Consider the following 20,287-nt stretch of genomic DNA (forward strand, 5'->3'; position numbering starts at 1 on the left):
AGTATACTGGAATTCCACAATATACAATTCCAATTGCAGAACAACCTTTTTTATTAACAATATTAAACATGAAAGTTCAAAGTAAATATACAGTGCTTCTGTCAACTGGTACAAAAAGTAAGTCTTCCAGGCCTCAAGAATTACAATATGTAATGTACAAAATCTGATGAGAGTTTTAAGATATAAGAAATTAAGTAATGTATCTCTTTGAAAAAACTTGCCCACCCTTCTCTGGTCCTTCTAAAGCTTGCCTCTCAACTTTAAAACATCTGCAATGGAAACATCACTTAAGTCTGACAAATCCAGTCACTGCTAAATCGCACAGGCGGGGAAAACAGTTAGGATCAAACAGAACACAGGAGAGTGATCTAGAGCCGACAATCCAAAATCCTCCTTTATTCCTCTTCTGCTGATTTGACATTGCTATGATGGTCATGAGGCGTCACTGATGAGTTAAAACTCTTTCTGGAGATCTGCAAAAAAGAGAGAGAATACAGAAGGCTTGGTCAGGTCATAAAGCTCCTGAATGCTATGACCCATGAAACTTGAGTCAAAGGTATATTTGAGAGACTGATTCTGAACATACCACTTTTTTTCAGCATCTCTCCTTTCCTAGAGCGAGCCATCGCATCCAGAAACTGATCAAACAGCTTTATGTACTTGGCAAGACTAGTACGCTTGTAGTCTGTGGAGAAAAGAGTAGGTATATAGACGACTACAGTAAAGAGAGATGGACCACTGCAAAAACAGAATATAAAGCTTGCCATGTAAACTACAGATAATACGGCTGAATGTTTAAGCCCTGAATGTTTGAACGATTCTTTGTGTAAATGCAAAGTCACCGAATGTGCTCACCTCGGATTTTACGCCGTTCGCTAGCTTCCGTTTCGTTCTCTTTATCCTTTGTATCATCCTCCTCTTCCTCCCCAGTTCTGGGCTTGTCCAGCTCTTCACATATAAGGCTGTAGACATTGAGAGAGGGTAATCTGACTGACAGAGGTTTCTTTTCACTGAAGCTCACATGTCCATTCTTATTTCTGCTTTACTAACTTTGAACACTAATAGAAAACAGAAATTTGAATTGTTCTATGGAAATACTATTGTTTTAGCTAGTTTTTGTCCGGTTACAGCTAACAGTATGGCGTACAATACCGGAAAGTCCATTTAAGATTAACAAGTATAAAGCGAGTGTGTGATGAATTAAGTGTGAAGTTTGCACAAAACTACTTGTTTGGGTATAATCTTTCTTTACTACATTATCCTCATAGCATTAAAAGTAGTGAAAAGCTACAGAAGCAAACTTCTGCTTACATCAATATGTTTTGTTTACTCATGAAATAATTTTGCATAATAATGTAATTCATTTTCTTTAGATTTTAATATCCCAAAATAAGTAATAAGTATTTCTAAAGTTTTTATTTATACATCACGGTCAACAAAATTTTGAAAATGAGCAGAAGATTAGTACTTTGTTTCAGATACAGACACATGATGCTTACCTTATTGTAGGCACCTCGAAAGGGTCAAATTTGTCCAGATTTCTTAGGTCAATTGGTACAGAAATTCGACCTGGAGACAGATTCACACAGATAAATACAACATAAGTGCAGCTGAAGTTCTAAATATCCGATCCGTATCTGATCTAGGACCACATATGAAAGGGGATCAGGTTGGAAAAGATCAGATTTGTGTGTCCACACAGCTCTGAAAACATAACATCTGAGTCACATTAGGGCAAAAAATCTGATTTGTGCCACTTCAACCTGGTAATGTGAACGTAGCCTTTCATATGTGGTCCTAGATCGGATACGTATCCAATTCGTGGCCATGCAACCTTGATGTGAATGCTCAGATCGAAATTCATGTGCTTTTTTTTTCTACTGTTCCTCTCCAAACAAGACCGTTTCCTCACCCGTTTTAGGATGGACACTAAACGGACTCTTCAGTAAATGGTTGACTCCTTTGCTGACGTTGACATCCAAGCGTGGGTAACAGTACTGCAGCATGATCTCCTTATCAAAGTACTGACCGCCCTTCTTACTGGTGGCCTGTACCATAAGAACCAGACATACAAGGCTATATAATCTTCTTTGCAAACAATCAAATTAGATTTTGAGATTTTCCTCAATTTAATCAAGTAAAAGAAGAGCACTTAGGAAAGTTTTCCCCTGAATTTACCCTTTTCTGATGCACCATAGCCTTCAGTTTGTCCCAGCGCTTTGATGGGTTCTTCTCAGTCTGATAAAGATTAAGCAGGTCCTTCCTGATATGTACATCCAGAGTTAAAGAACAGCACAACAAACAGATTTGCTCGCTTTATGCGACTATTCTGAGAGAATTAGAAAAATCAGTGTATGTAACAACTTCAACATGGAGTGGTTTTATACTATACTGCATGTTAGTAGAGTTATACTTCAGACAGAGTTGAAAAAGCATGCAGACTGTGACAAAGGATATCTTCTGGAAGCAGGCTGAGCACCTTGTCCACACTCTCCTTACTGCTCAGCAGGTCCTGTCCCACAATAGCATACTGAGGGAAGTAGTGCTCCACCACAGAGAGAGACTGGCTGTGAAACAGAGAGCAACATTTCAATTTAAAAGCCAGGATCACTAATTAGTGCTGAACCCAAAAGCTATTTTTTTCAGTACGCAAACATCTACACACTTTTTTCTGCTCCATGCACTTGTTTCTATCAGAAAATGAGTAAAACGCGAAACATAAGTGGGCAAAAAAAAGTCATAAAACCAGTTCCAGTTCTACAATCTGATTGGTTGAGTCACATTCAAAGCCAATGTAAAATCTTGCATTTGATCACACGTCTGTTGAATACTGTATTAATTAAGTCGTTAATCACAATTGTGTTATATGTGGAATGATTCTGAACCATTATTTTGCTTGGCAACCATAGCCTACAGTTAAACTACATTGCTTGGTGCAAGAAGTGTTTGATGCAATTATTATTAATAATGTTTATTGGAATTATTTATTTAAAATCGTTTGCTTTGTGTCTAAGAACACACCTTTCATGCTGCCAAGTGAAATCTGAATGTAATCCGATCAAAACATTGTTTTGATCCGATCATCAAAACAACACTGATGCAAGGTGTAAATAAGCCTTGAGTTCAAGCCAATTTGTTAAATAGGAATCGCTCAATTTCTTTATAATTATATGATATACTATTATATATATATGTGCACAGTCATTCACAGTGGTTTGGTGTGAAATGCTCCATTCTAGAGACACTCACAGACTCAAATTGTTCACGGTGGTGATGATAGGAACCAGACGTCTGAAGAGTTTAATGCCTAACATGGTAGAATTAATTATTTAATTATATAATAGTTTAAAGTATAATGCCTCACAGAAAGCAATTACATAGTATCGTTATGAATACACTGCTTGATCTCCAATACAGTGTTTTACGATTGTTTGTGAAGGTTTTGGCCTAAGACGTACATTTTACATATAAAAACTCAGAAGACCCATTAAGTTCTGTTGACTTTTGGAGTCGTTGTAGAGGTTATTGAGAATAAACTAGACGGAGTTGTGCACTTATGAGAAGGTTTGGTTTATTTCAAGTCGTCTTCAGGCAGAGAGGTCACCATTTTGTTCGTTCTCCCAACAGAGTGAGAGCAAACAACAATAATAGAGAGTGTTATTACCTTCAACTGGCCTGAACAACCTTACCCCACTAAGTATAAAGGTTAGGTACCCGTGATAGAGAGGCATAGGAAAGGTACAGAACATTCTAAGATGATCTAAGAGGATTCAGCCCTTAGAGACAGTATGACTATTCTGATAGACACAATATGAACATGAAAATTATAAAATTTACCGCTTTCCAACGTTTCACTTGGCTGTATTAGTGTTATCAATATTGCAATCCCTGGTTCCTATCGTCACCATTGTAAAGGAATCCAAGTTTCTTGACAAAAACATTTCACATCAAAACACTCTGAAATACTTTGTTTAAATCACAACCAAACTGATTGAATTATGCAGAGATTTGGAAAAGTCTGGAATTCCTCTTTTCAACAAAACTGTAAGGAAACAACTCTATTGAAAAGGTTGTGTGGTACTTCACCTGATAAAGGGATGAATTGGGTCTGACAGCACAACTTTCTTCACAGTCTCCTCACCACCCTAAACATACCAAACAAAGCCCATTTGATTTAATGCAGAAAAAAAATAGCAAGAGGAAATATCAGCAAGTAAACATCTACCTGCTTTTCTGTCCCACAATCTTGCTTTTATCAAAAATGAGTCAAATGCAACACATAAGTAAAATGTTGTACTAAAAGCAAGTTTCAAGTTTAGTTGTCATTTGCAAAACATGTCAGGAGCTTCATGCATTGAAATGCTTGTGGTGAGGCACAGATAATCACTCTACAGCACGGCAGCATTATATACATAGAAGTAAAAATACAAAGGAAAATACTAAAACTGAAATGTATTAAATATACACAAAATATACACAAAATACAGAAACAGGAGGGACCTATATAAGAAAAATTCTCTGCTATGTGCAAATATATTAATCTGAGAAAAATATATGTACATTTTAAAGTGACTTCATGTTATTGTCCGTAGCAGCGATATGACATAATAAATAATACTAACAAAGTGACAAAGTGACTGTGTGAAATGTCGTACAACATGTCATAAAATCTCAGTCCTACAACGGAGAGTTCCAGTTCTTAAATATGATTGGTTGAGCCACATTCAAAGTCAATGTAAAATCTTGCATTTGATCATGCATCAGTTCAATACTGTATTAATGAACCAAGTCGTTAATCATAAATGTGCTGTATATGGAATAATGTTGAATAACTATGCTTGGCAACCATAGCCAACTGTTAAACTACATTACTTGTAGCAAGAACCGTTTACTGCAATTATCAATAACAAAGAGCTGTTTATTGCAATTATTCATTGAAAACTGCTTCATGTCTAAGAACTGTGGTAAAATCCATGTAACATACTTGTTTATTTGTTTTATTTATTTCGGTATTTATTATTATTGCTATCTTATGGTAATGATTATAATGGTTATGGCTGATATGGTTCTGAGGTGTACAGGTGACATTCACCTTGACTAAACTGAGGTACTCGGCCACAGCTGAACGAGCAGCCACTGAGAGTTTCCTGGCAGCTTCATCACACACCCAGCAGTGGACGCCTCTCCTCCCTGAGTAGACCCACAGAAGGTGCTGGAAGCCAAAGTCCTCTGGTCCACAAAAACAAAGAAGAAGTATCACGAGGAGTTACTTTTCCACACATTGTGTGGCATCACAGTCAAACTAGTCCAGATCCACTTTACTGATTGTACATAATATAGTGTAGAAATAGAGTCACAGTAGAGTCACTATTGAAAAGCTGCCCAGAAATGGGCTGATTGGGTAACAACAATATGTGTGCAGATTTTGTGTACGCTGTTAATTCCTACCTCTCAGTGCCCGATCTAGAATTCGAATTGCAATGGTCATCAGAGTCCAACATTTAGAGCAAATATCTGCAGCACTGAAAATAAAAAGAGTAAATAACACTGCCGTCATAAGAAAACCCCATATATCTAAAACCATAAAAGGAAAAGAGTGTTCTTAACATTTGTACCTTTAAAAAAGCTGAAAGGTTTCTATTGGTCCTTGTAAACAGATTTTCTTATGTCATTGATTTACACACACCAAGACACACTGTAAATGAAGTCATAAAGTACCTGCAGCAGCTTCTGACATCATCATAGTCAGTCATATCAATATCAAACACCAGTTCCTTCTCCAGGGCCTGGAACGTCCCGGACTTCACTGTGTTGTGCTGACTGGGCTGTCAGGTATAGAAACAGACACAATCAGATACTTAAAGTACAGATTTCTCACATCACTGTTATGCTGACGTTGCAAATAACATTTTAGTTGTAGATAAAGTTGATCTATAACATGCATAAGATAATAGTGGATGACTTTATAAGACTCATCACCCTGTGGCTGTAGACTGCTCCAATGTCGATCTTGTATGGGTTCATCTTTTGCATCTCCTTCTCCAGTTCGTTCTGTGTGCTGAAAGACTGATACCGAACGTAGATGTCATCTTTGAGGGTGAAAGAGAACTCACGGTTCTGGAAGTAGTTCTTGGCCACTGGTGAGGACAACATGTAGAAAGAGCTAGTTAGCAGTGAACGCTTGTAGGTAATGAAACTTAGTGCCTGCCTAGCATGCGACTCAGCAACTCTAATAGGCAGAGCCAGTTTAAGGGGAGCCTGGCCACTTTCTATTTCTACTATTATGTCCGAAACATGACTGCAAAACACTAGATGGCACCCATGAGCGAGTCCTCCATGAATAGGAGTAAATCAAGCTGAATGGCTAAAAAACAAATATTTAACGTTTCTATTTTATCCATTTCTGTAGCACCCTTTTTTAATTTTGTAAAGAAAAGAAAAGAAAAAAAAGAAAGAAAAAAAAAAAGAAAACAGAAATCATTGGCTGAGTGAATCAGATCTCTTTCACTGACATCATGAACGTACGTTCAGAAAGTCCTATAATTTTCGAATCCCTATAATTTGAATTTGAAAGCGGTAAAAAAAAACAGCAGCCTTTACACTTTATGCTATTCTGTGTTCAGAAAATGAGTGTGCTTTTCTATATAAAATGATTAAGCATTTACTATGATTTTCCAGAAAAACTCCACAAAACCCATTCATGTTGCCCTCTAGCGTTTGCAAAAAACAAACAAACAAACAAAAAAAAAAGCAGGAAGATATAACTGAACTACACATTCTCTGGTATAACTATCAAAATGGTTCAAGAGGCTTTGATGACAGACCCATAAATGTGTGAGTAATCGGGCATCAGTGCTGCCAGATTGTTTTTCTGGTGGTGTGTCATGTTTTATAGACTTGAACAGATATAAAAATATTACATCACGATTACTACATAACCCTTTATAACAGTTTACAATATTTTTAAAGAACAATACATTTACATTCATGCACTGTTCTAAATAACATTGTTTGACAGCAATAATGTGCTGATGGTTATGCATCTTGGATATTTCTGTCTGCTGGCTATGACCCAACAATTTTTTGGGCATAAGCATCCTGTTTCAGGTTTCCCCTTGAACCCCCCAAAACTCTACACAGAAAGGACCCTGGCCACCCGGCCGGGAATCGAACCCAGGCCTTGCTGTGAGGCGACAGCGCTACCCACAACGCCACCTCACTAAACAATATGTCAAAACTAGTGCACCATCAACAGAAGTCCATTCATCAGCGCAGTAGCTATGAGTAGTACAGTACTAGAGGTTTCGGATGCAGCTAATTTTCTTTCTAGTCCTTTTACAATAGCATGTCATTTTCACTTCAGGACCTGTTGGGCGGGGCGCCCATTACCTTATATGGTAATGTCGAGAAGCCAATTATGCAAATTAACATGAGAGCGCGCTCATGTAGGAACAGGTGTCCTGGTCTCGGTCAGGCGGGTTATTTATGGCTGTTTTTTGAAGTTATGAGTGTTTTACTGTTGAAACGGATGAACCATCTCACAGAAACTCTAGATAAAAATAAGAGTGGGAAACTGTTCTGATACGAGGCTCACCGCAGTCGTGGGCTGGAGGTTAGGGAACCAGCCTTGTGACCGGAAGGTCGCCGGTTCATCCCCTCAGCTGACAGTACGTGACTTAAGTGCCCTTGAGCAAGGCACCTAATCCCCAACTGCTCCCCGGGCGCCGTGGATAGGGCTGCCCACCGCTCCGGGCAAGTGTGCTCACTGCCCCCTAGTGTGTGTGTTCACTAGTGTGTATATGTACAGTTCAGTACAGGAGGTTCACGAGGCCACCAACCTGCAGTGTTTTTAGGAGTTCATGATGTAAAGCAGCGTTGAGGCGGAGACTGGATCTGAGTGTGAAGGTAGGAAGCGTTTCAATCTATACGAGGCGTTTAAAGGTGTGTGTTATTTAGAGAACCGTCACTTCTTTGGGGTTTTGATATGAGGAGGTCTGCTGTTCCCTCTGTGTGTGAACAGAAGGGCAAAACGGGACATTTTAATCGGCTAACTTAAAGCTAGCTTACAGGCTTGTGCTGTCGCGGTCTTATTATTTTGTGTTTTTGGACTCGTTTATCTTATCACTCTTTCATTTCTGTGCTTAATCCGGTTTCTGGTGCGGACATGAGAACAGGTTAATGTTGGCAGCTTGGTTGTAAACGCCGTGCTGTATCCTAGCAACTGGATTTTGACGGTTTTTGACTGTTTATATTATAATCTACACGAGAAAAGGCAGGAGAAAACAAGTATCTTAGCTTAGCTTTCCAAAATCCCACAAAAGGCTGGTGTTACACCGCGACAGGACAGCTTTGAGATCTTTGAGATCAAACCTACCAGCTTAATACCATATACAAATAAAAAGTGGTTTTGTGGATGACAGACTATAAATGAAGCTAACCTAGCTAACTAGCAAACCAGAGGAGCAACATCTCCGGTTTTCTTTAGGGGTATACACACACACACACACACACACACACACACACACACACACACACACACACACACACACACACACACACAGGCACTTTCTAAGCCGTTTGTCCTTCTGGGTTGCGGGGCGGTTAGTAGTAAACAGAAGAAGTGGAAGGATAAGAGCCCTTTATGGGATAAAAGCACCCCTGACTCGGTGTCACGTATTATTTCCAGGGATTAACAGTCAGGTTAGCTAGTCAGCTCCTCCACAGTCCTCCTTGAGTAACCAGCAGTTTCCTCGCTGTGTTTCTTTAACTGAAGCTACTCACCGCCGCCGTAGCTCAGCCACCGGTAGTACTGTGAGAAAGGGAAGAGTCGTCGGTAATAGAGGGGCAGCAGGTCTGGTAAACAGGCTGGATCGTAGTCGGAGGTCGGCATTATTCACCGTCTGAAAACACTGTGGCTCCTGTTGATACTGCAGACCCGCGTCCGAACCCAGCGCGGGAAATCTGGGGAAGTGACGAGCGACGCTGCTCGTCGGTTTTTCGCGCTGCTCTTTTCTTTTTTGCTGCTTTACTGCCATCTACAGTCGTGGGTGATACGATAGGATATACAGTACAGCAGCGGCTCTGTCTGGGGTGGAGGGCCACACACGTTTTAACCCGTGTGTGGTGTTTTCAGTGTTTACCAAAATAAAAAATGATGCGATTTATTATGATTTCAGATTCCTTGTCCTTTGCTCATTTTCTGCGAAGAACATATAAAATATCACATTTTCAGTGACGTCACACTGTTCACCCCCCACACATTTATATTACACATGTGGTGTTGGGTGAACCCGCGGGGAGTAAAAGTGGAGGTGCTGTGTCCTTCACTCTGTTCTCCTCCTACATGGCCTGCTGTTAGTGTGTGTGTGTGTGTGTGTGTGTGTGTGTATCTGTGTGTATGTGTGTGTGAGGGTGGACAACATGGACAGGCTGCTGACTGGCTACAGCTGCTAAAGGAGACCCCTACGCTGGCCACTTGTGATATTTTAAACATCTGGCATTTTTACATAAATTGTTATGGCTGCATGAATTAAAAAAAATAAAATAATGCAGTGGGTCCACCAGATCACTGACTAACAACAACATCAACACCGCACAAGGGTTAAATAAACTAAGCAAAATATTAGGTAACAAAATAAAGTGAAATGTGTTGTAACTTAAAATAGTAAAAATTAAGTCAGTCTTTATTTTTCAAAAGATTTTCAGTCTCTTGTAGGGCCCATATCATGGGAAAACAAATTTTGATGCCATATATAAACGTGGTTGATGTTTTAAAACATGCTCACTCTCCAGTCCATACAGTATATATAGGGAAAATAAGCTGCAAAAACTGCCTGTTTGAATTCATTCTTTTTGTAATGTCACCGAAGACAACTAACTTCCACCCATTTAGCCTATAGCAGTTCAGCTCCGCCCATTCACACTGAAGTTATAAGGAGTGTTTCAGCCCCAGCTGCTTTTTGAATGAGGCTCAATACAGGACAGATTATTTATCTCAGCAAGACAGCCTGTTTAATTCTAAGGGATAAAGAGAGTTTTAAAAATAGTTGTTTAAAATGAATTATAACTGTTTTTAGTACATAAATCCACACAACCATCATGAGTGGACTTTGAAAAACATCCAGAATGTAGGAAATGAGCTCTTAAACTACTCATTGTCGGTTGAATTTTGGCTGTCTTTGCTTTGATTCATATATTCATAGATTTTTTTCATAGAATTTACAATATCTTCATGGCCTTTGGAATCCCTCCGTCACTCCTGTGCTCATGCTTTTTCATCTGAGTGCTGATACTTTTTGACTTTAATGTACATTTTTTGATATTACTCTTTTTTTCTTTGTTTATTATGAGAATTGTTCTTATGCATTTACATTAATAACATTTAACAGGCACTCTTATCCACAATGACTTAGCACAGTGCTTTCTTGTCCACTCAGAGAATGTGTCCTTGTTACTACAAATAGGCCCAAACTATCTTTGAGCTAATAGACTCCCAGAAATAAGAAAAGGCCAGTGTAGTATTTAATACGCAAACCCTGCAACTTCTCCACCAGGAATGATTTTGTTCTCAGGCCTAAATAGAACTACCTACACTATCCATAAAGAGCATGCTATTAGACCAGTACTAATATTACTATTTGCGTCTGTGCAACTCTACATTTTATCCACTAGAGGTCATAGTTTCTCCAGATAACAGTCTCCTCCTGCCCCCACTTCACGGCCTTCTCGCTTTTGCCCACCTGCAGTGCAGTGGTTGTGAGCATCGTAAGAGTAGCTTCAGCAGTTTGAATGTTTGTGGCTCCCTGTGAGTGAGTCTCACTCTCAGTGTGTGTGTGTGTGTGTGTGTGTGTGTGTGTGTGTGTGTGTGTGGAGAGATGAGTCATACGTTTCCATAGGGATCATACACCGCCTGCATCTCTCACACAGTAAACACTGCCTCCCTCTTACTGATCTGTACCTGTGGGGGCCAAGGCAGACCTAATTAAAGAAACAAACACATCTGTTTTTCCCTCTTCAGAAATTCAGTGTGGTCCTGAAACATCTGACTATTTTCATTGCCCAATTTTGACCTTTAGTTTGTTCAGTTCACTCCTCTGTTTTCACTGGCCATAAAGCTACTATATTAATTGTTTATTTCCTTTGCAGCAATTCATTCCATAGTATTTATGATCCCCGATAAATGATGAGTTTGAAGATTGAGGTTATTACTCATCCTTGTTGGTTGTACAGTGCATGTGTTGCATTATGTACATTGCATTACAGTACATGCATTGCATTATATACACTGCATTACAGTACATGCATTGCATTATGTGCATTGCATTACAGTACATGCATTACAGTACATACATTGCATTATGTGCATTGCATTAAAGTACATGCATTGCATTATGTATGGTGCATTACAGTGCATGCATTGCATTTTGTGCAGTGCATTACAGTGCATGCATTGCATTATGTACACTGCATTACAGTGCATGCATTGCATTATGTACACTGCATTACAGTACATGCATTGCATTATGTACAGTGCATTACAGTACATGCATTGCATTATATACACTGCATTACAGTACGTGCATTGCATTATGTACAGTGTATTACACTGCATGCATTGCATTATATTGAATTGCATTGAATACAGTTGTTACAGAATACAGCTGCATAATTTTAGTGCACACGTATTGCAGTATAATGTCACATTTGAGACTTTCAACCAACATTATATTGTGATAAAATCAATGCAGTCAGTGCTGTGTTGATCATTGCTCTAATCGTTTCACAGTGCAGTGTGTTGTAATGTGGTAAACAGGTATGTTCCAGAGTTCATGTTAAGCACTATATAACATACCCAATGCAAAATGTTAAAACAATATACAATATGCATTAAGGGAAAATTAGTCATTTGAATTAATTTTCTGTGTAGTTTTATTGCTCTTAAAGTGTCGTCACAGGATCATCTATATTGTGATCCGTATGGTTGATGTCAGTATCTTTTGTAAAATCTATTGGAAAACAAGTTTTAGGGCATATAACCCACACTGATTATGCAGTGGTGTAACACAGGAGTCAAAGGGTCACATGTCTCAAGAGAGGGACTGAGAATGAGCCTTTATAAAGTGGTGCTTGGTGTTCCATTTCCCTGAACACTCTGCTCCTAGTGGCTCTCATCCAATAAGAGTCCTCCCTCACACTCCCAAAGAGGACCTCAGTGAGAGCTCTTGTGACTGAGAACTGCAAGCACATTTTCACCACTCACTGAAGATCTGTCTCTAATAGACGCCTTTGATAATTGACTAGTTTGGTTTGGTCAGCCATGCAGCTTTATAGTAGATACAAGTTTACATTTCCATACAATAAAATACACTAAATGGCAAAAGTATGTGGACACACATTCCAATTACCAGGTTTGGATATTTCAGCCACATGCATTACAATAAGGTGCTTAAGCCATGCAAACTTCATAGCCTAAAACTGGCAGTAGAATGGGCTGTATTGAGGTCTGTGACTTTAATTGTGGCACTATCAGAGGAGACCACTTTCCCAACAGGTCAGTTCATCAAGTTTCTACTTTGCTAGAGCTGCCCTAGTCAGCAGTAAGCCCTGGTGTTATGAAGTGGAAATGTCTTGGAGCAAGGACTACTCATTTGAGAAGCAGTGGATGCAAATTCACAGACGGGGAGTGCAGAGTGCTGCAGTGTATATCATGTAAAAATCATCTGTCTGTGGATATGGTGCTGACTACCAAATTCCAGAATGTACAAGAACTCTTCATTGGAAGCTTTTTGGATTGGGCTTAACCTTTTACCTGGCCAGGTCCCAGTGAAAGGCCCAAAGTTTTATTACACACTTCTATAACCTAAGAATAGCTCAAGTAGTTTGCATTGAACTCCCTGTAGTTACTGAATAATGAGCCTTAGTGTGTAATAAGCCTGGGATTTTAAGAGGTTAAATAACTAAACAGCTGCACATAAGATCGTGTGCAGTCATGCACGTTGCTGAACATTGGCTGGAGTGGTGTAAAGCACACTTCACCATCTGGCAGTGAGATGGTCGCATCTGGATTTGGTGGATGCCGGCAGAGCACTGTCTACCTGAATGCATAATGCTAACTTAAAGTTTGGTGGATGAAAAATTAGAGTCTGGGTCTGTTTTCGATGGTTTGGACTGGGCCCTTCAAGTCCAGTGAAGGGAGGTCATTACAATCAGCCTTCAGTGACATTCTAGAGAGTTCTGTGCTTCATTTGTGGCAACAGTTTGGGGGAAGGCCTTTTTCTAAGTAATCCATCTGCACACAAAACTTACAAAATTATCTGCCAGTTTTGGTGTGGAAGAGCTTGACTGGCTTGATCTCAACCCCACTGAACACCTTTGGAAGGACTTGGAATGCCAGCTGTGAGCCAGGCCTCATCACCCTACATCAGTGCATGACCTCATTAATGCTCTTGTGGCTAAATGGAAGCAAATCCCTGCACCCATGTTACAAGATCTAGTGGAAAGCCTTTCCAGAAGAATGGAGGCTGTTACTGTGGCAAAGAGTAGACCTGGTCCGTATTGCCCATGGTTTTAGAATGAGATGTTTTTTTTTTTTTGTGTGTGATGTTCATACATAGTGTCCACATACTTTTGGCCATATAATTAAAATCAACTTAATTGTGTTGATGCAATATATTTAATTAACGTCAAAATGATGTACATGTTTGTATCAAGTAAATTCAGCCCATTACCTTTTTCAGTATAGCTTAATATACAAACTAAACTTAATTGGCAAAGCATGGTCGTCAAATCTGGACATAGCTCTTCTAAAAAAATCATAAAAGCAATGGAAAGTGTTATTTATATGACTACCTTATTAGCAGTAATAACATATTGAAATAGCAGCAATAACATATTGAAATAGCAGCAATAACATATTGAAATAGCAGTAATAACATATTGAAATAGCCTAAGACAATTCATTCTTTGCTCTCACAATGGCCAGTGAGTGGAAAATTCTATCCCGCCTTGTTTGTGAAGGAGAAAATAATCAAAGCCCCGGTCTTTATGTGATGGCAGTGTTAAAGGTAACATGTTTAGCACTGGCTTGTTTACTTGATGGACCATTCTGAAAATAGTGCAATAATGTCAGGGTCTCTAACAATGGACAGGACAGAGGCGCAGTTAGGGGACTGAAGGTTATCCGAGTGCTGGTTTGGCAGAGGCCAGAGCATCACCCCTGGAGCCCCCTCTCCCCCCGCCCCCTGGCCTGCAAGCCTCTATTGTTCAGCCTTCCTGCTCCTGCAGTGGCATCCTCGGTGCGGGGGCGGAACTGTCTCTTCCTCAGTGGAAAATCCCCGAGCAAGGCTTTTCCTTTACGAGCCCTTCCGTAGGATGAGGCAACGAAGCTTCCTTGAAAAAAAGCTGCCGGAGCTTGCCCCCTTGACTTCCTACAGCAGCAGCAAGCACTGACTCTGAAAAGCAATGAAAAGCTTGTCCAGGCAAACTCCTGTCCAGGTTTTTGGAAATGAGAAACTGACATGATGAGATTTTGGAGTTAATACTTTTGTGTTTGCCATTTCCAGTCCGGTCCATTTGACCTATCCATTGTCTGCCAAAAGCAACTGCTGGATTTTACCATTACATTGGAAAAATCGTATTCCATGATTATAATGTACTGGAGTCTTTGTTATGCACAGACTCTAAACAGTACTACGCTACAGTTTTTTTTTTTTTGCTACAATACCGTGTTGTACTATGTTGTTGTAGCTAATCAGCCTTACACTCATTTTATTTTTAGACTTTGGTGCAGGTTTAATGAGCTACAGCAATCTCATGAGCATGTCGACTAAATCATATTCAGTTGAATTATGATGAAATATTAAGAAATAAGCATCAGAACCGGTTAATTTGATAGTATTAATCTGTTGTCCTACATCAGTATGAGAATTCTTTACTCTGGGAAAATGTATTGTACTGTGTACACTAGATGTATATGAATATTTTAAAAATACAGACTATACAACACTTTGTTTTTTGCAATAAACAGCACTAACTTATTAACTGTGGGTATATAATTTTAGAGAGAACCTGATAATTCTAAGCCAACAATATCCAGATATACTGAGCAATGAGCCGTCCAAGTTTAGAAACAATTTAAAAAGCACATTTTTGGTGCAGCAGGTCTTAAAAGCTTATTGTATAGTAACTAGGCAGGTATGAATTAGTTGGTAACTGGTATGTAAGTCACTTATGAGAGTGAGACATTGAAGGCCAGACTGGCAACAGGTCCATGGAATTGAAAAGGTTAACATAAGTGCAAAACCGAATTACTAAATCAAGCCAAGAAATCAACCATCAAAGGTAGAGAGATTCTTGGATAATTTAGTTGCATAGTTATGATGCAGCGTGACTGTTAAGGTGGAGTGAAGGCGCTGTTGAAAACCTCTATGTTGAGGGTCAGAGATGGAGCTTTTGTAATTCTGCAGCAATAGATAAGTGTTTGCTCTGAAATGCTTTCATCTCCACATAGAGAGTGGACCAATCCTCACAGAGAGAGAAAGAGAGAGAGAGAGAGAGAGAGAGAGAGAGACTGTGTACAAACCAGAGAGGTGTCCATTAAATATTTAATTTGGCACACTCTTCTCTTTAGAATCCGCAAAAGTAAATCTGTATTCATACTTCATATACACACACACACATACACACTTAGAGACACTTAGACTGTTGCTATGACTACATTCCTCCTGCCATAAGGGCATTGTCTGACACTGAAAGAAGAAAGAGAATACTCATGTTTTCATGTTTCTCTCTCTCTCTCTCTCTCTCTCTCTCTCTCTCTCTCTCTATCTCTCTCTCTCTCTCTCTCTATCTCTCTCTCTCTCTCTCTGCAGGGTAGTTGTGATCTCAGTAAGGGCTCTCTGACCTTGAGACAGGTTTGTTAGAGTAGTCCACACTCTGAATGGCCTGTTGGTTAACACTGGCAGCTTCACAATAGTCTGAGTAGTCCAGATATTACCTTTATTACCATGGCATCCGGAGACCATTATGCTTCCAACCGAAATGCATTTTTCCCCAGATAGAAAAGAAGTTCCTCTGCAAAAGTCACAGCCTTATTAAAATTTTAAATGCTGGTAGATGGTATGGAATGTTAATCTCAACACTATGCTCTTTAAAAACGAAGGTACTATAAGGGTTCTTTGGAGCAATGCTGTAGTATAACTGCTTTTGTTTGAATCTCGCCACGGATGGTTTTCTGTGGAATACTCCCGACAAGATCTGCCGCGTCTGTAATGTTGAATTGATTGCAATAGACAGTCATTTTGAAGCGTGTCGCTGTACTTAGAAAAGAACAGAAAGCCCATAGTCTCAAAACACCCTTATAATAGAAGCCAACCGGCTGTGCCAATGGAGCGCACCCTTTGTTATATCATATAGTGTATAATGCAGATAAAAGCATTATATGCTAATGTATTTATTTACTTTATGATATTAATAATATTGTTTCAGTGAGGAAAAAAAAAATGAGTGTCATTTATTCATGGTGCCCCTTCCAGATAGCATGCATTTCATTGTTTTGTTTTGTTTTTTCCCCCCTTTGGGAATAGATAACTAATTTGTACAAATAGTGACATTCATTATGTTTCCTTTCTTTTCCTGCCTTTTCCCTGCAGACAGGATGCCACACTGTTTCTCCAGTTTTAGGAACGATTACACTATTCTCAGTATATGAGTCAGCCGAAATCTCCTGAGAGGTAATAGGAGAATTAGTAATACATAATAATGTCCAATATTGATCTCTTGGATCATCCCCCTACCTCATGATCATGGAGCAGGATAATGAAAAATGCCTGATAGCACTGGGAGTAGCTTTCTGCTGAGCTTTACAGTTTAAAAGAGAAAATCCTTGTGCTTTTTGAGTCAGTTTCTGTTACTAAACACCATTTCTCAGCTCTCAACACAAACCAAAATTAGTGTCTGCGTTAGCGCAAATTGTTAGTTGTCATCCAATATTTTTCAAAGAAAGTGAGTCCACATTGAAAGGACAGTGATTGGGGATTTTGAAAGTGGTGTAATTGAGATTTGCACAGTGATCGTGCTGGCAGGGGGTTTTGAAAATGTGGATTTTGAGATTGTAGTTTTCAGTTGGCTTTCAACTGAAAAAACTGTCATTTGCAAGATACACAAATGTTAGCTGTCTGTTTATCCAGCTCTTAAACCCCTTAAACCACATTACAGTTTCTCACTCTCATTACTGCCTAACTTCCCTATTAATTTCTTAGAAGTTACTAAATCATTTATAGTATAAAAAGCCTTAAGCTGAACAACTGATTAATAAATCTGGGGTTTAAAATGTTAATTGAAATAAAGAGAATAAAACGACGCCCATTTGTGATTGAGGGCGCTGAGGCTTTGGCAGTGCACCGTGACCCAATTAGTTATTTACCATCCTGTGTAAATCAAGAGTGTTTCAGGCTCAGCTGCTTTCCATATGCTACAATGTGTGTTAACCATCTTTGCCCCATTAGGAGAACATAAGCGACTTTGTGAGTTTGGGGGCACAAACGCGCTGAGTGCATATGAAATGGTCAATTGTTGTTATACTATGCATGACCTTTTATTGAGAAGCTCAGTTTAGAGCTTTATATTAATGTTCGGGTTGTAAAATAGTGAATCAAAAGCAAAAATTGATCTAAATGGGCATTTGATTTTGACCGAAGAGGCGAAATGATGATTCTGGCTTTATGCTTTTTTTCCCATTCACCTAACAAAATAATGGGTTTCATGCATGATGAATGAGAGTTGGATATGATTGTGTTTAGAAAACTGAAAATTGAACCGAAATTTGACATTAAAATTGAAAACCAAAATCGGATTGTAACTTTTTCAGTGTTTCAATTATGTTATAACCCTAGTCAATATGCTTAAAGTACATGATACCAAAACAGAGCTGTCCAAGTTTCTTCAATAACAAACCACAAAATCAAAGAAAAGGTTCTCAGAACGATTCCGCCAATACGACATACACCTCTAACCTCCTAATCTATCCACCCCCCACTGCTGCTGCTCCAGCTGAGGCCATGATGCCATGTAGCCACAGACAGCTAATTAAACAGCCAAAACATGAGCATCCATCATCAACATACCCCCGAGGCATCTTCATCAACATGCCCCCGCACTGTGTGTGTGTGTGCGTACTGGGGGAAGGGTGTGCCTTTAGTGTAGGGGAGCTCAGAGGTGTCCCCATCGCATAACATGAGCCTAGAGCTAGAAATGAGGGAAATAGAAATCATTGTCAGAAAAGATTTCTCTACAGCATAACTGTACAAAACACCTCGAAAACATTCCTACGCTAAAAATAAAAATAAAACATTGCATGAAGTTTTTAATTTTAATTATCTCACGTCTCCGTTCCGTCAGAGTAGAGTTAGAATATACAAGCTTTATTGCCTCAACAAAAAAGTGTCAATATATTTTTAGATGGTAAACTCAACAGAATCTGAAATTTTTTATTTGGTCCATAGGTTCATAAGCTTACTCCATGCAAATCTTCATATCAATCAAAATGTATTGTTAAAAACTAGTTTTTATCACTTATTATGGCATATTAAATTTAGTCTTTTACCTAAATAAAAGAAACAAACTAAGACATTACATGTAAAAAAATAATAATAATAAATGGATATTGTTAGATGTTTTATTCAGTGTATAACTGCACAAATTTCATCACTTTAGATCAATCAGAAGTTTATCAGACTAAATTTATGTTGGGTTGAACACGAATAGGTTAATAGAGATATTATGCAGAATTTGCAGACAGTGATTGGCTACAAATCATCTATGCTAATTTGTGTTATTTATGATGATTATGTACATTAATCTTTCTTGGAAGTGCAACACCCTGTAATAACGTGTGTGTGTGTGTGTGTGTGTGTGTGTGTGCGTGTGTGTGTGTGTGTGTGTGTGTGTGTGTGTGTGTGTTGTCTGCAGAGCTTTCTGCATGGCTGAGCAGCCAGTAAACAGATTGATTCAGTTGGGACAGCCGTGCTGATTTCATTAAAACAGATCTGGACAGAAGAGTCCCTCTGATACTATATCAGAGTGTCTGCTTCTCACTGCTGTTACTGTGTGCAAAAATCGCAAAGAGTAAACATACACACACACACACACACACACACACACACACACACACACATGTGCGCACACACGCATTGTTTCATTTCTAGTCATAATGAACATTAACTACAAGTTATTCAATTTTCATATTTAGGAATAGAAAACATATTTAATATAAAATTACACAGAGGTCAACAAACAACCAAATATAATATACAGTTTTTTCACGTTTGCCTTTATCACAGTTTCCAATATTTTCAGGAGACTTTCTTTCAGTTTTTCAAAGAAACCTGCAGGGATGTTTTTCCACACCTCCAAAGTTCAGTTGTTTGCATTTTCTGCTGCTCATGATCCAATTTAGACTCATGCCATAAAACCTCACTTCATGTTGTAAATGTCCAGTTTCAGTATCTTAGTGCACATTTTCTTCTTCTTTTGGTCTATATTTTTCAGTAATGTCTCTTGACAGCTATACATCCTTTCAGACCCATAGCGCTGAGTTGTCTTCTGGAAGGATGGACAGAAACACCTGTGGATTTTTTCAGAAGCAAGAGTGGAGCTTGATTTTCTCATTTTGTTGGTCTACCAGCTCTTGCATGGTTGTTTGGAGTCCCATTTTCTCAATAACTATACAACCTCTTATTCTCCAAGGTATATTTTGGTTTTTCCATTTGAATTCACATGACCAAATCATAAAGCAAATTATTCAGTAACTGCATGAAGTAAATGTACATTTTTATTTTATTTATTTATTTTTTTGGTAAAAGCTCCTCTCAAATTAACCGAGCATGTGTTTTATGATCATACACATATTGCTATATGCTTACAATTTACTGCTGAAAGCCAAAAATCTGACACGCTTTGTTTATAGTTTATAGCCCAGATTTGTGGAAAAATGGGTCGACTTTTAGTAGACAACAAAACTGAGTTCAGCTTCTTTTATTATAAGGGTTTAAAATGACATTACCCATCTATTTGACTGGAAAGAAGACAGTTACAGCTCTCATACGACACCCACCTTTTGAACGTAGCTTATGAAATATGAAAGTTATGAAGAATATGACAAAAAGTGTGTTTTGGAACCACAGGTGGTCTCAAGGAGTTGAAGAGGTTAAATGTCATCATTTTCATTATTTTTTTTTTTTAACTCCAGTTTTGGAAACTCCTGTTTTTTCAATTACTTTGTTTTTGTAAG

The 20,287-nt window shown here is 38.8% G+C and overlaps 1 protein-coding gene across 1 annotated transcript; it reads right to left on the reverse strand.

The window, feature by feature from the left end:
* Window positions 1–33: 33 nt before the first annotated feature.
* Window positions 34–8,965, reverse strand: prim1 (DNA primase subunit 1). Its single transcript, XM_036592283.1, has 13 exons — window positions 8,782–8,965; window positions 5,980–6,137; window positions 5,719–5,825; window positions 5,449–5,522; window positions 5,093–5,229; window positions 4,087–4,145; window positions 2,458–2,567; window positions 2,179–2,270; window positions 1,913–2,048; window positions 1,500–1,569; window positions 856–962; window positions 587–685; window positions 34–473 (listed from the first exon to the last, which is right to left on the reverse strand). Exons 1-13 carry the CDS (start codon window positions 8,888–8,890, stop codon window positions 454–456), a joined length of 1,278 nt encoding a protein of 425 aa, XP_036448176.1. The 5' UTR covers window positions 8,891–8,965; the 3' UTR covers window positions 34–453.
* Window positions 8,966–20,287: the final 11,322 nt, after the last annotated feature.

The sequence above is a fragment of the Colossoma macropomum genome, unplaced genomic scaffold (genome assembly GCF_904425465.1).
Source record: "Colossoma macropomum unplaced genomic scaffold, Colossoma_macropomum, whole genome shotgun sequence".
Classification (NCBI taxonomy): domain Eukaryota; kingdom Metazoa; phylum Chordata; class Actinopteri; order Characiformes; family Serrasalmidae; genus Colossoma; species Colossoma macropomum.

What these genes read in the sequence shown, in the direction of transcription:
- prim1 (XM_036592283.1), bottom strand. Translation starts at nt 8,890, where the DNA reads ATGCCGACCTCCGACTACGATCCAGCCTGTTTACCAGACCTGCTGCCC. An exon ending in CGAACGGCGTAAAATCCGAG is followed by an intron (nt 686 to 855) that starts GTGAGCACATTC and finishes TTTTCTCCACAG; the next exon opens with ACTACAAGCGTACTAGTCTT. An exon ending in AGAGATGCTGAAAAAAAGTG is followed by an intron (nt 474 to 586) that starts GTATGTTCAGAA and finishes TCTTTTTTGCAG; the next exon opens with ATCTCCAGAAAGAGTTTTAA.